This window comes from Sus scrofa, chromosome 1 (genome assembly GCF_000003025.6).
Source record: "Sus scrofa isolate TJ Tabasco breed Duroc chromosome 1, Sscrofa11.1, whole genome shotgun sequence".
In the NCBI taxonomy this organism is placed as follows: Eukaryota; Metazoa; Chordata; class Mammalia; order Artiodactyla; family Suidae; genus Sus; species Sus scrofa.
This window is the reverse complement of record NC_010443.5, coordinates 222,217,267-222,232,963: the sequence shown is the minus strand read 5'-3', so window position 1 is coordinate 222,232,963 and position 15,697 is coordinate 222,217,267. Positions and strand designations below refer to the sequence as shown.

Sequence of the window (15,697 nt, the reverse complement as noted above, 5' to 3'; positions counted from 1 at the left end):
TGCTAAGTGCTAGTGAAAAAAATGAAGCGTGGAAAGAGGGCAGGGAGTCCCAGCAAGGAGGAGAATGGGGTGGTCACCAGAAGCTTCAATGGGAAGGTAGCATCTGAGGAGGGGTCTGGGGATATCTGGGGAAAGGGCATATCAGGCAGAGGGAAAGGCAAATGCAAAGGTCTTGAGACCTGAAGAGTTCACAGCCATGCAAGGTGGCCATGGCTAAAGTAGAATGAGCAGGGAGGAGAGCTGAAGAAGCAATCAGGAGGGTTGGGTGAGCCAGACCCTATAGGGAGCCACAGGCCACAGTAAGGACTCTGCTCTTTTCTTTATGGGAGCTGAAAGCTACCGGAGGGTCTGGAGCAAAGGACCACCCCATCTGCTGTGTAGAGAGCCCACTGCAGGTAGACCAAAGAAAGACACAGTGAGAAGGCTGTTACAGTGACTTTGGCCTTTAGCGGCTGCTGAATATCACTTGCTCTGGAAAACTCTCCCTGGTTCTGTGAGTCCCAGATCAACTGCTTCCTAGCACTAGATGTGCTCACTGTGGAAGTTACCACAAAAGACCTTAATTTCTTATTTATTTATTCCAAGTTCTCATTAGACTGTAAAACTCTGAGGGCAGAAACTCTATCTTTTTTTTTTGCCCCCACTGTACAGCATGGGGATCAAGTTACACATACATGTATACATAATTTTTCCTCTCACTGCCGTGTTGCAATGTAAGTATATAGACATAGTTCTCAGTGCTACACGGCAGGATCTCATTGTAAATCCACTCCAAGAGCAAAAGTTGGCATTCGTTAACCCCAAGCTACCGATCCCTTCCACTCCCTCCCCTTCCCCCGGCAACCACAAGTCTATTCTTCAAGTCCATGATCTTCTTTTCTGTGGAAAGGTTCATTTGTGCTGTACACTAGATTCCAGTTAGAAACTCCACCTTATACTCTGATGCAGTTCAGGACCTGTGCCTTGTACTCGATCAATTTTTGCCAAATAAATGACTGAAATTTACCAATACCTGAAGGGCTGTCTCACCAAAAAGTACCTAAACCCAGCAGAGCAGTAAATTTTCAGTTAAAGAGCTCAGTACTTATTAACTAATAATCCCCATTATTGACTAGAGAAAGGTTAAGGGCAGAGAAAAAGGCCAATAAGCTAATGTATGAGATCAGACCAGCCCTGTTGAGGGGGAAAAATAGGGATTTCAGGAACCATATTTTGAGGATGGAGGCATCTGACAACACCAGGGCTGGCATCCTCCAAAGTCTTTTATCTCGGCTTGTGAATATTTAAGTCCCTATCGTAGCAAAATCTGAGAGGAGGTGAGGAAGAGGAGGAGAGAGTGGAGTAGGGTAGAGAAGAGAGAGAGAAATTGGGAGACAAATGATTAAAAGGCAGTTTCTAGATGTCACCTTTTAAATTATCCTGCTTTGGTGCCACTGCAGGTAAGGGAAATGAAATTCATCAGGAGATGGCAACTTCCATCTTCTTCTTCCTTTCTGCTTTAGCCTTGCTGCCCGAAATTCTCTTGCTTAGGAGCATTACAACCTAAGCTCCCTTTTATTTTTTGTCTTTTTAGGGCCACACCTGCAGCATATGGAAGTTCCCAGGCTAGGGGTCAAATTAGAGCTACAGCTGCTGGCCTATGCCACAGCCACAACACCGCCACATCCGAGCTGCATCTGTGACCTACACCATAGCTCATGGAAATGCCAGATCCTGAACCCACTGAGTGAAGCCAGGGATTGAACCTGCATCCTCATAGATACTATTTGGGTTTGTTACTGCTGAGCCACATCAGGAACTCCGTCTAAGCCTTATGCATGAGTTGAGGATAAGGATGAAAAATGAAAATAATCATCAGGATGCTGTAACAGCCAAGAAGAAGCAGAGGGCATCTTCCCTGCTGTGTGCAGGGTCCATGTGGAAGGAAAGGCCTGGGACTTGGAATCAACTGATGTTTGGAAAATCATGGCTCTGCCAGTTGCTAGTTATACGACCTTGAGCAAGTGACTCAGCATCCTGGAGTCTTAGGAACCTCATCTCTAAAATAAAGATGGTAATATCTACCTGACAGCAGCTTGAAGTTTTAAAAATGAATGCTTCTGAAAATCCTGCCACAGAGTGACCACTTAGTCACAATCATACACACACTCCAGAGATAGCTCTAGGAGAGCCAACAGTGCCCTATGACTGTTTCAGCCTAATTCCCATGACAAGAAGGCTATCCAGAGGTACACTAAGATGCTTTTGGTAACGCAAGAAAAAAGATGGGTAGTGGGGGAGGATAAATTAGGAGTGTTGGAAAACGCATACACACTACTGTATGTAAAATGGATAACCAAAAAGGACCTACTGTATAGCACAGGGGACTCTACTCAGTATCTTGTAATAACCTATATTGGAAAATAATCTGAAAGAGAAGGTATATATACATATATATGTATATGTATGTATCTCTATATGTGTATTTATCTTCATATCTATATATCTATATGTATCTGTATGTGTATATACATAGATTTACAGATACCTATATATGTGTATATATAGATATGTGTATGTATGGATATATTCAGGTATATATAACTGAATCACTTTGCTATGCATCTGAAACTAATACAACATTGTATATTAAATATATTTCAATAAAATTAATAAATAAAATTTTTAAAAGATGTAAAAAGGTGGGTCTTGTGTATACTCATGAATTCCAGACCCTGGAAAATAAAGGTGAGAACCCCACGTTCTCATAAAAGGTGAAGGCAGACCCCAGGCTCTCTTTAGAATTCTGAGTCTTTATTCCATGGGGTTTGAACTTCTGGCACAGAACCTTCTTGTGGATAGGAGTAAATGTTGTGAAAGTACAAAAACCCTGAAAAATGTAGAAATTAGGGACTGCAAATAGAGAAATTAGGGGGTGATTCAGGAAGAGCTGTCTAGAGAAAACGGATTCAGACCCAAACATCTGCTTCCAATTAAAGTCTCAAGTTCTTCTATAAGCAGTGACACAACTGGAGACTATTTCATTGGTTACTTAATTGCCAAATACTCCTTTATTATGTAACTTATAAATTATTATGAATGGAAAAATCAGTTGTTCTGACCTATTTTAGTAACCACTTGGGGGTCATTCTTAGCACAGCAACAGTCTGCAATAAGCTGGCATCATGATGCTGAACTCCCAGAACTATTACCATCATCTCCATAATGCTATGGTTTCTCACCCTGCATCCTGGTTACCATGTTCTCTTCTCAGCAATCTTCTCTGAAATGCTGCCTTTTAAGAGCAAATCAGCAGAGGCTATGGGAACATTTGAATTAGCCATAACCAACAAGCCCTCCCCCCCCATAGGCACCCCTGGGCTTATGCACCTCGCAGACACTCATCTGTGCAAGCTGTTCCAGTGTGTTTATTCTCTGCCTTCTATTTCCTTCAAGGCCTCCCTATTGTAGCCACTGGAAAGAATGCAAAATACAACCCAGCTGGGCTCTGCCAAGGCAAATTAGTGTTGCAAACTTGCACAGTGTGGTGGAGATCATTTTTCCAGCTATCTCTTCCTTTCCATGGTGTTAAATATTCACCCCACTCTCTTTCTTAGGGGTGTTGGTGGGCCTGAAAAACACCACATAAATCACCTTATATTCACGAATACCCAGGCACCTGGTAAAGAAGGAAGTGAACCAAAGCCTTGCTTCCTAAGCAGAAATGGGAAAAAAAATGCTCTGGGGCCTCTTGGCCTTCCCCTGGGAGGCATTTATTTTGGAACAAATAAGGAAGAAGGAGTGCTTGCATTGCTGTGTGGGGCACATGGATACACCTTCACTGTGCTGTCTCGCATCCAAATTATTTCACGTTTCAACATGAATTTGTAATCAGCATGCGCATGGCGAATTTTAATGGTACTGAGAATGCAATCAGAGTAATTCAGGCTGAAATCCAGATGCAACAGCACAAGACTAAGTAGAAACACACATACCAAGGGGATCTGCCATCAGATCTAGCTACAGAGTTAACCAGTCATTGCAAGAAGTTACCCTCTCCTCCCTGCTCCCACTTAGGTCAGTATATCCTCACAAATGTGGGGTTAGATAGCCCCAGAATGACAGATGCCAGGATGCATCTGTGATTTGTAACACAGCCTTTTTTTCTTCACAGTTTTTCGGGGGACATCTTCTTCCATTTTTCTGTGATTTGTTGGACCTAACTCTTCCAAAATGTGCTTTGTAAGGGGATCTTTGACCTCTTTGGCTATATTCTTCAGACTGGATAACCACAGTTTACAGTTTGATGGGCTAGGGAATGACCACTTGAGATCACATTATTTTTGTTTGTTTTTTTTAGGGCCGCGCCCTGAGGCACATGGAAGTTCCCAAGCCTAGGGGTCGAATCAGAACTGCAGCTGCCAGCCTACACCACAGACACAGCAATTTGGGATCTGACCTGCGTTTGTGACCTACACCACAGCTCATGGCAACACCGGATCTTAACCCACTGAGCAAGGCCAGGGATTGAACCCCCGTCCTCATAGATACTAGTTGGGTTCCTTACTGCTAAGCCATGACAGGAACTCCAAGATCACATTTAATGAGAGGTCTGAGACTCAGTGTTGGGAAGCGTGAGGCCACCCAGTGGAGGGAATGAGTACCGGGGAGGGATGTAAGACACTCACTCCTCTGGCCTGGGCTCTGCTTTCTCTCCCCAGCGTCAGGAACATTGGGCCCCTCCAGCTTCAGATTTCTCATCCACAATGAAGAGTTTGGCAAAAGTCTCTAAGGTTCTACCTGACTCTCTGAAGCATGCTGTGTCAGGTGAAAAGATCCTTTTCTTATCTACCCGCTCCACGGCACCAGGCAGGGTCCTCAGATGTAGCGCTTTGGAGGTGAGCTTCCAGAAGCTCCAAGATCAGTAAAGGGAGCTGACTCAGTCCTGGGCTGTGGATGGCCCTGGCCAGTGGTGAGCAGATGGCCATGGTTAGCTAGAAGCCACTGCCCTTGTTCTGCTTCTTGCAGATCCCCGTGATGGGCTTCCCAGCCTGCAGGTCAGTGGCCATAAGAGCATTAAAGGGAGACCTGTTCAGGGCAGACAGCCATCTAATCTCACTGATCAAATCTGTGTTATGAAGTGCAAGTCTGTGGCATCTCCTTGGCTGGCAAGAAGCTCAAGCTAAGTCAGAGGAGAATTTGTTCATTTGTAATGTATGGCAGAAGATGAGGTAGCAATCTTATTTTCAGTAAGAAAATATCAAGACCTAACAGCATCCTCCAGATCCTGAATGACAGTGTTTCCTGAATGATAGTGACCTTCAGTAATTACCGAATGTCCAGAAACTAAAGATTCTTTGCTAATATCTATTTCTCCCCAACCCTGCAAATATGTTTGCGTACATGAACGGTTGGAGGGCAGGGCTGGTCATGCTAGATCCAGGCACCCAAACTCTCCCTTAAAGGGTGGGGTGAGGCAGAGACTCACATGGATGTGCACACTGATGGGCAGCAGGACGTTCAAGGACTTTCTACTAAGATCTTATACTCTGCGAAGACTTACTAATGTGTCTTTTTTATTACTCAATGAATGTATTACATTTATAGTTGTATAATGATCATCACAATCCAATTTTATAGGATTTCCATCCCACAACCCCAATTAATGTGTCTTGGGGAGTCAGTATTCTCTCACTCATCAGCAGAAGCCATGTAATTTTCCTGGGGTCCAGCTAAAGAAGAGGGTCATTCATGGGTTTTCATCAGCCCAGCACAGAACCCAGCTTTGGATTTTTATCATTTACAACCTTCCTCAAATTATAAGATGTGGAGTTCCCGTCATGGCTCATCGGTTAACAAACCACACTAGTATCCATGAGGACATGGGTTTGATCCCTGGCCTTGCTCAGTGGGTTAAGGATCTGGCATTGCCGTGAGCTGTGGCATAGGTGGCAGACACAGCTATGATCTGGTTGCAGACATGGCTTGGATCCCGAGTTGCTGTGGCTGTGGCGTAGGCCAGCAGCTGTAGCTCCAATTTGACCCCTAGCCTGGAACCTCCATATGCCACAGGTGCGGCCCTAAAATAAAAGACAAAAAAAAATTTTGTAAGATACCATTTAAATACTCTCTGTTAAGAAGTAATGCATGTTACTATATATCCTCTGCGAAGGATTATTCCAGGATCTGCCTCAAATCTTATTGAGATCATTCAGAATAGGATGAACAATAAATATTTGATGATATCCTTCCTACAGCCTCTCAAAAAACAATTTTCAAGAGCCCCAGGGTGTTAACAGTGAACATATTATGAGATAAACCATTTTCCTCTTGAAACAGAAACTTAGTTGCTGGCTTCTTGAACAGGAATAAGGTAGAACTCTGAGGTCACATCAGACTTTCTCACAAAAAGCCTGCTGTGTTTTGTACCCGCTATGTGCCAGAAGGCAGATATGGAGAAAAGACAGGCCTAAGGATAGGATGTGCCCTGGTACCAAATATAAATACCTTTGGAAAGAGCCTGCATGAAGAGCTGCTGAGAACAAAACTACCCAGCTTCTTTAAAATCATATCCAAATTGTAGGTCAAGGTGAAAATGGCTGTGGGCCAAAGCAAGTTTGAGATGAATGGTATAAATAAGGCAATTAAAATAGGAAGGCTTTCGAACAGAATCCAATCAGCAAAATTCACCAGAGTATTTAAAACTAACTATAATATATCTGTTAGAATAATTATCTGAAGCAGCAACCAATACCATACTTATCGAAACATCAATTACCACAGCAGATGTTGCTGCTATCCAGCAAAAGCTGCAGACTCAAACCACATTCCCTGAAGCTAAATTTATAATCATTATAAAACTTGAAACTTCTATGAGGCTCCAGAGCCTGATCAAATAAGACACAAAAGACACTTGTCGCTGTTGCAGTAAGACAAATGTTGACATCATACATTTCTGAAGAAGGAAGGAAAATGATAGGTTCTTACCAAGTAATCATCAGGCTTGATACCAAAAAGTTCTCTGAAATATCGGAATGCTAGTGGAGCATACGTCTTAAATCTGAAGTCTGGGTAGTGATGTGCTGGGGTCAGATTGCTCCCTTCACTGCAGTTAAAATAGCAAATAAGAGAGAGAGAGAGAGAAAGAGAGGGAACATTAGCAAAGACAATTGTGACTTCAAATTCTGGCTCCACATATCCTGTGCCAATTTCACCTCTAGTATGACATCCCTTGAGAGTGGGGCTCTAAGCTCATGTCACAAAGGCCAATGGCCATCAGGTAAAAACACATGCTATTGCATCAAGGGCCACTCCAAGTAGGCAGCCCCTGCCAATCACAGTGTGTCTGGAGCATGGAAATCCTTCATCATTCCCCCATGACTCCTTCCTGGGAAAATCAGTCCATTTTCCCCAGTGAAACCATTCATAACGATGTGAATGTAAGATCCAGGTTTTAGTACATGGAGGAATTTCAAAAGTGCATTTTGCGGGCTATGAGATTTGAATATTGTGATATATACTTTAAATAGGAATACAGAGAATAACTTCAAAAATATCTCACCAACACAGAGAACCATCCCACTGGGAAGACATGGGTCCTGAATGTGAACCTTTCTTACATCCATAGCACAGGAGAAGGTCCTTTAATATCTTAGGGATTTTAAAGCCTGATTTTCATTCCCACATACATCATTATCATTTTTTCCCCTCTTCTGGGTTCGTCTTTGAAAATTTCTATGCAAAATTTATGCTATATAGGAGTTCCCGTCGTGGCTCAGTGGAAACAAATCTGACTAAGAACCACAAGGTTGTAGGTTCAATCTCTGGCCTTGCTCAGTGGGTTAAGGATCCGGTATTGCCGTGAGCTGTGGTGTAGGTTATAGATGCGGCTCGGATCTGGCATTGCTCTGGCTCTGGTGTAGGCTGGCGGCTATAGCTCTGATTGGATCCCTAGCCTGGGAACCTCCATATGCCGTGGGTGTGGCGCAAGAAAAAGACAAAAGACCCAAAAAAAAAAATTATGCTATATAAAAGGTATAAAGAAATTAGTGAATACTCATGAATCTAAAATACTGCTTAAGAATATTATTCATGAATCTCCCTCCGTACTTTTACTGATCATGAACCCTTCTTTCTCCTTAGAGGCATCCGCTACCCTGATTTTGATGTTTATGGTGTCTACCATTCATTTTATTCTTTGACTACACATAATAATACATTTCACATGAAATGGCACCTAATCATACAAGACACCTAATCTTTCACCGTAAAAAATTACAACAATGCAGGAGAACAGCATATACTTTTATGTAGAGGTTCAGGGTTTCCTTTCACCACATTCTAGGTGGGTCATAAGGCTCCATGTAAGTTTATCTTGTTACTACACAAATCAACGGTGCAAATAAAAAGGCTCAGAGCACTCAACACACACGTGTAATCTACCACAAGTTAAGTTTGCTGAGGTCAGTCAGATTTATTTATCAGTATCTGACACATGGTAGCCCGTAAGTATTTTTTTGGAGTAAGGGAACGAGTTTTCATGATAATGCTAATACAGCTAAGTTGATTCTTAGATGAAGCTAAGGCCTAAAAGTCAATATATAAAATATGAGAAAAAGAACATGTCATACATATGTATACATATGTTTGACTGGGTCACTATGCTGTACAGCAGAAACTGACACAATGTAAATCAACTATCCTCTAATTAAAAAAAAATAAATAAAACATGAAAAAAAAAAAAACACCACAGTCAAAAATCATTCTTGAAAACTGGGAAATTTTCTATTCAGTATATCCAGTGCAGCCAGTTTTCCTCTCGCCTGGTTTCTGATGACTGTTTCTTTGGGTGAGTTCCAGAGGAAGCAGTTGACTGGTGATATGAGGGGCCATCATTATCACTATTATTTTTTTAGGGCCATACCTGTGCCATATGGAAATTCCAAGGCTAGGGGTCGAATTGGAGCTTCAGCCTGCACCACAGCCATAGCAATGTGGGATCTGAGCCACATCTGTGACCTACACTGCAGCTCAAGGCAACGCCGGATCCTTAACCCATTGAGCAGGGGCCAGGGATTGAACCTGCATCCTCATGGATACTAGTTGGTTCATTAACACTGAGCCACAATGGGAACTCCAAGGGGCTGTCATTCTATAATATGTCTTATCTGGAAAAGTCCAGGACTGCACTCGGGCAGTAGCATGGTGGGCACAGCAGGGGAGTGACACAGGGATGGAAGCTGACCAGGAGATGAGCCATCATCTCCACCTCAGCTCATGGACAGAGGCGCCCAAATCTCCCACATGGTTAATGTTGCCCTGGGCAAGTACAGGTGAACATTCACAATGTATGTATGATGCCCAGACACAGTATTCAAACATTTCCTCATTCCATATTTTGGGATTTTTGAGGAGACATGCACTCAGTTACAGATCTCACAGGATTGCCAAAAGGAATGACATGATTATAACTTGAAAACACGGGCTCAAACAACAAAAAGAATAAAAGCAAAGAGGCCCAATGTGACTTCTGATATCCTTCCTCACTGCCACAAGCAAGTAAAAATAATTACAATGCCTTGGGTTCTAAAATAGGCTATTTTTAGTGGGCTAAGAGTGTGGGCAAATTTTTTATTTCATCTACTTTCTTTTTTCCTTTCTATCTCATGCAATCTGAGTAACTCAATCCATTACAGCAGCTTACCTTCAACATTCAAGAGCATTCCATTGTGTATATTCTTGAATGTTGAAGGTAACACAAAAGAACAAAATAAAGCCATCTGCAGCAACATGGATGCAACTAGAGACTATCATACTAAGTGAAGTAAGTCAAAAGAGAAAGACAAATACCATAGGATATCACTTATATCTGGAATCTAATATACGCACAAATGAATCTTTCCACAGAAAAGAAAATCATGGAGAACAGACCTGTGGTTGCCAAGGGGGAGGAGGAGGGAACGGGATGGATTGGGAATCTGGGGTTAATAGATGCAAACTATTGCCTTTGGAATGGTAAGCAATGAGATCCTGCTGTATAGCACTGGGAACTATGTCTAGTCACTTATGATGGAGCATGATAATATGAGAAAAAAGAATGTATACATGTATGTGTAACTGGGTCACCATGCTGTACAGTAGAAAATTGACAGAACACTGTAAACCAGTTATAATGGAAAAAATAAAAATAATTATAAATAACCCCCCCAACCCAAAACATTCAACAGTAAATAAAACAATGGTTCCACATGCATGGAATTACTCTGAGCTTCTTGGGTTGTTCACCTTTCCTTGGAGCTACTATTAATTACAATAGTTTCCCTTGGATTCACATCTCCCTGACTACCATGGTTCATTCAACAATGGTGTTAAAAAGGATATTAGGTTTCCTTGGAGATGAGGCAGGCAGGCAGGCAGACAGGTGTGCACGCATGCACACACACAGAGAACATCTCCAGTCAGAAAAAGGGAACACTTATTTCTGTAGATATCTAACCTGACCTGACAGTTGGTTAAAAAAAAAAAAGTCACTGCATCACTAAAAATGAAAAAGAATTGTGTCTAGCTAACCTTGGGTCACAGTAAGATATAGAGAATGGTATGGGACAACTGAGACAGGCTTGCCTGTATGGCGTCATCAGTAACTTATTTGTATAAATGGAGAAGATGAAAAGAGGGCAGGGATAATACTTAACACAGGCATCATAGAAGGTGGAAATTTCTTCATGGCACAATTAACATATATTAATAATTAACTCTGAGGTTACATAACCTTGAACCTCTCCATTTGCCTGAATGGAGAAGACCATTCCCTAATATTGGATTATAATACATGAACCACTTTTGTTTGTTTTTCTTATGAATTCTGCTTTCATTTGACTAATATTAAGACCTTGCATTCTCTTAAAGCATACTGGAAATCCTGTGTGGGAGTTAAGATCCTCCAAACGCCCTTACATCCAGGTAGATGTGGGTTCAAGTTCCATCTCGGCCATTTAAAGTTGTGTTCTCTGAGGTCTGGTACTGAGCCTCTGGCAATGACATGGCAAAGTGGATGGAATGGGAATGGCCATGTGCTTGGCATTGAGTCTGGATGACTGAAGCTGTATGATGATGGAAGACAATCCAGGGCCGAACACATCACATGAAGAATGGGGTGACTACTTAGTTTAAAAAGAAAAAGTCAAGGAGTTTTCTCGTAGTCTAGGAGGTTAAGGAGCTGGTGCTGTCACCGCCAGCTGATTGGGTCGCTGCTGTGGTACAGTTTCGAGTCTTGGCCCAGGAACTTCCACATGCCACAAGTGTGGCCAAAAGGAAAAAGTAAAGAGAAAGTGACAAAATGGAAAATATGTGCAACTGATATCACAAAGGGCTAATCTCCCAATACAAAGAGCTTCACTACACAGCAAAGAAAAAGAACAAAAGGTTATATATTTTCAAAAAATAGCCAAGGATACACTTAGGCACTTCACAGAAATGGAAGTATAAATGACTTAAACATATGAAAAGATTTTTCAACCTCATTCATAAAAGACTGCAAATCAACTCTCGGAGAGATCATTTTCTCTATCAGATAGGTAAAAATTTTAAACTTTGATATAGCTCAAGGGAGACTGGCACCTTGAAACATTATTAGTGGGAAAGTAAACTGATACTTTTCCTTTGCTGGACATTTTCACAACTTTTGTCACTAGTACAAATACACTTAACTCTTCCCCCACCTCAAAATGAAAGTAGGTTTATTAAGAGAGATATACCTTCCATAAGCAGAATGTGGTCTGTCTCAGGAGGCAAGAGTGAAGCAAATGTGTATAACTCTTGATGCAACATGTACACAACTGTAATTTATGCTACGATAAACTAGTGTTTGCACAAAATGACGTATGTGTACCTGGTTATTTTCTATAGCACCATTTGTAAGGACAAAGGATTGGAAGCAACTTAGATGTCTCTCAGAAGAGTACTATCAACTTAATTACGGTTCAGTCACAAACTGGAATACTATGCAACTGTTAAAAAGAACAAGGAAGCTTATATACTGACATGGGGAGATCTCTGAAACAAATTAAGGGAAAACAGATTAATGCAGAATACAGTGTACAGCATATCACTATTTGTACACAAAAGCAAAAAAAAATCTTTGGTGTGTACATGCATAAAAAAATCCTTGAAGGATGTACAGGCTCCTAGAAATAGTGATCAATAGAGTTAGACACTGGCTAAAAAAGGCACAGGAAAGAAAGGAAAACTTTTCATAGTACTTCTTTTAAAAGCATCATGAGGATTAAACCTGTGTATTATATTTCACAACATTAAAAAAAAATTCTAAGTGAGGGGTAAAAGCCATAACCCCCAAACAAATCTCTGTACATTTGGTACCACAAAACAGAAGGGTTTGCTTCTGCTTATTCAGCTGCTCCAGTGAATAACAAATACCATCTTAACATAAATGAAGCTCTACTGAAGGAAATGCAAATTAGTGGGCTGTTGGCCCCAGCTGGGGTTTGTCAGGAGTTACATAGCACAAGAGCCACACCAAAAAGCAGGTGCAGTGAGGATCAGCCAGCAGACTCGAATCTGGGTTTTCTGAGCTTGCATATCCGCAGACCTACTGGGTGTGGGTACAGATGCTGGCCCACAGACGTCCAACACAGAGAAGGCTCTTCTGCATGCATGAAATGCTGAGCCAAGGCAGGAAGCACAATTACAATCAGCATTAGTCAACTGCCTGGTGGAAGAGTTCCACCAAATATTCCTGTGGGCTTTCCTTGCTTGAGCCTGGGTGGCAGCCATCAGGAGACTGTCCAGCACCTAGACTTACTCCATAAAAAGGGAGTCTGCTATAGAGCCGAACTCTTCACAGCTCGAGATTTATATTATGTTTCTTCAACACATTTATGTAGTGCTCAGGGGGGAAAAAAACCATTTTCCTGTCTTGGCATAAAGTGGTGGTTTTAGAAATTTCACCTTTGAGGTTTGCAGCAGTGGTTTGAGATATCTGCATCCCATGAGCCAGTAAAATTTCAACAATAAAAACCTGGAGGCCATATATGGGATTTCCAACTTTATTTTGCTGAGCAAGAACTTTTAAAAGTAAGCAAACACACAGTAGTATCCTATCAAGTTGTTAAAGAAAGGGTTTGTTAAATAATTCCACAAAAGAAGGAAGAAACTTTGAATAAAAAATAGTACTTTCTCTTGTCCTTTTCTCCCTTATTTCATTTTTATTTATGTATTTTTAAATTCTTTTAATCCCTTTTTTTACTTTTTCGGGGGGGGGTACACCCATGGCATATGGAGGTTCCCAGGCTAGCGGTCTAATCAGAGCTGTAGCCACCAACCTATGCCAGAGCCACAGCAACACTGGATGTGAGCCGTGTCTGCGACCTACACCACAGCTCATGGCAATGCCGGATCCTTAACCCACTGAGCAAGGCCAGGGATTGAACTCACAACCTCATGGTTCCTAGTCAGATTCGTTAACCACTGAGCCACGATAGGAACTCCTCCCTTATTTCAACAAAAAGTAGTTAAAGTTTATTGTGGATCAGCTCTGGCATTTTGATATTCACTCTTCTAAGGAGGGTCAAAATGTTTTTCTTTTAGAGTCACACCTGTGGCATATGGAAGTTCCCAAGCCATGGGTCAAATCAGAGCTGCAGCTGAGGTATACACCACAGCCACAGCAACACTGGATCTGAGCCACATCTGTGACCTATGCTTCGGCTTTTGGCAATACCAGATCCTTAATCCACTGAGCAAGGTGAGGGATCAAACCTGCATCCTCACAGAGAAAACATGGGGTCCTTAACCCACCGAGCCACAACAGGAACTAGAGGGTTCAATTTTAAAGCTCAAGTTAGTGTTTACCTTAAGTCCCAAAGCATGTTCTTTCTTTTTTTGGCCACACCCATGGCATGTGGAAGTTCCTGGGATTAAACCTACACCAAAGCTGTAACCAGAGTCACAGCAATGACAACACCAGATCTTTAACCTGCAGAGCCACCATGGAACACCCAAAAGTACATTATTTGTTAATGGCAGTAAATGTTTAGGATTATACAGTGCTGAAGCTTGAGGAAGCATTAGCCACCATTTGGAATTTCCCATTTAGCAGATAAGGAAATCAAAGTCCAGGGAGGCAAAGTAATGACCTAAGCCACTCAGGAACAAACAAGAGGGGGAGATTAAATCCACACCATAGCAGTGGAAAATTACAAGCAGTCAGGTTTGTCTTAACTTCAACTTTATGTTCCTTAGTTAGTCTTCCTTCCCTGAATCCAGTTATAGGTTTCAGGGTACAACTTGCCCAAATATCCTAATTACTTCTCCATAAAGGCATCACTGCTGCAGTGTCATGGGGGTTGAGTTTGATCAGCCACCTGGGGTTCTCATCCGTATGTCCTGTGCACACCCAGCTTTGTGTGTGTATGTGGTTTTAGAGCCTGATAACCAAGTGCTATTTTTGGTGGCACTGGGAGGAGAGATTTGGTGCTAAGCAATGAGGTGAAACTGATTTAGTATCTCCAGGGCATTTGAAGGGTCCAGCTTTGGCGCTGAGGTCCAGAGTCTTGATGTTTTAGAGGCAGTATTTTATATATAGTGACCCCTATGATTTCAAACTATAACCAACAGTTAGTGGGTGTGGGGCATCTTGGCAAAACAAGTGGGTCAGCAACTCCTAGGTGACGGATTTACTATGAAGGATTGTAAATCTATGTGATTACGGAGGCTGAGAAATCCCATGATCTGCCGTATGTAAGCTGGAGGCCCAAGAAAGCTGGTGTATAATTCTCACCCAAACCTGGATGTCTGAGAACCAGGGGAGCAAATGCATATGTCCCAGACCAGGTCTGAAGGCCCAAGAACGCTGATGTCTGAGGGCAGAAGATGGCTGTCTGGCTCAAGCAGGGGGTGAATTAGCCCTTCTGCCACCGTTTTGTTCTATTCAGGCTCTCAATGAATTGAATGGTGCCCACCAAAATTGGTGAGATGATTGTCTTTACTCAGTCTACGATTCAAATGCCATTTTCTTCTAGAAATGTCCTCACAGACACACCCAAAAATAATGTCTTATGACCTATCTGGGCATCTCTTAGCCAGTCAAGTTGACACATAAACTTAACCATCACATCTCCCAGGAGGCAGGATAAGTGAAGGGGTCCTTTGTCCTCATGTACATACGGTGACACTGAGGCAAAGAAAATTTAGTGCAATACGGTTGGACAAGTGATGCTATAGTCCAGTAACAAACTCATGATGGCACCCAGTCTTCGAAGTGGACCTTTATTATTAGTCAGGGTGTGTAAAAGCATCCTTACACATTATTAATTGCCTCTGTTGTTCAGGCAAGATGAAGATGGCTTAGTTTTCACATATGACTCTTTAACCTGTAAAATATAAATCAGTCCTCTCTCTTGTCAAATTAGACAGTGCTCCTGAATGGAAAAACAAACATAACAAAACCAAGGGGACACTCTCTGCTGGTTCCATCCTCCCTCTCCTGAGCACATCTGTCATGGGTACATCTGAGCTGCCTTGTGCAGTACGAGGCTGTATCAGCTTTCGAGGCCAATCCCCTGACAGCCTGTCTTGAAAAGTCTATAGTTTAAGACAGCTTAAATTCCAAAAACCAAAGAATGCATTATGGGGTATCATTTACTGGGAACACATGGTATCATTGATTATCTAAACATTAAACTTCTCAGGTAATTATTAC

At 42.0% G+C, this 15,697-nt stretch overlaps 1 protein-coding gene across 2 annotated transcripts in view; it reads right to left on the bottom strand.

The window, feature by feature from the left end:
• Positions 1–15,697, bottom strand: part of PIP5K1B (phosphatidylinositol-4-phosphate 5-kinase type 1 beta) — a 340,273-nt gene that overhangs the window by 146,151 nt on the left and 178,425 nt on the right. For both annotated transcript variants that reach the window (XM_021064629.1, XM_021064626.1), the window contains exon 5: positions 6,967–7,084. In XM_021064629.1, the coding sequence (XP_020920288.1) occupies positions 6,967–7,084 (118 nt within the window). The remainder of the gene's footprint in view (positions 1–6,966; positions 7,085–15,697) is intronic.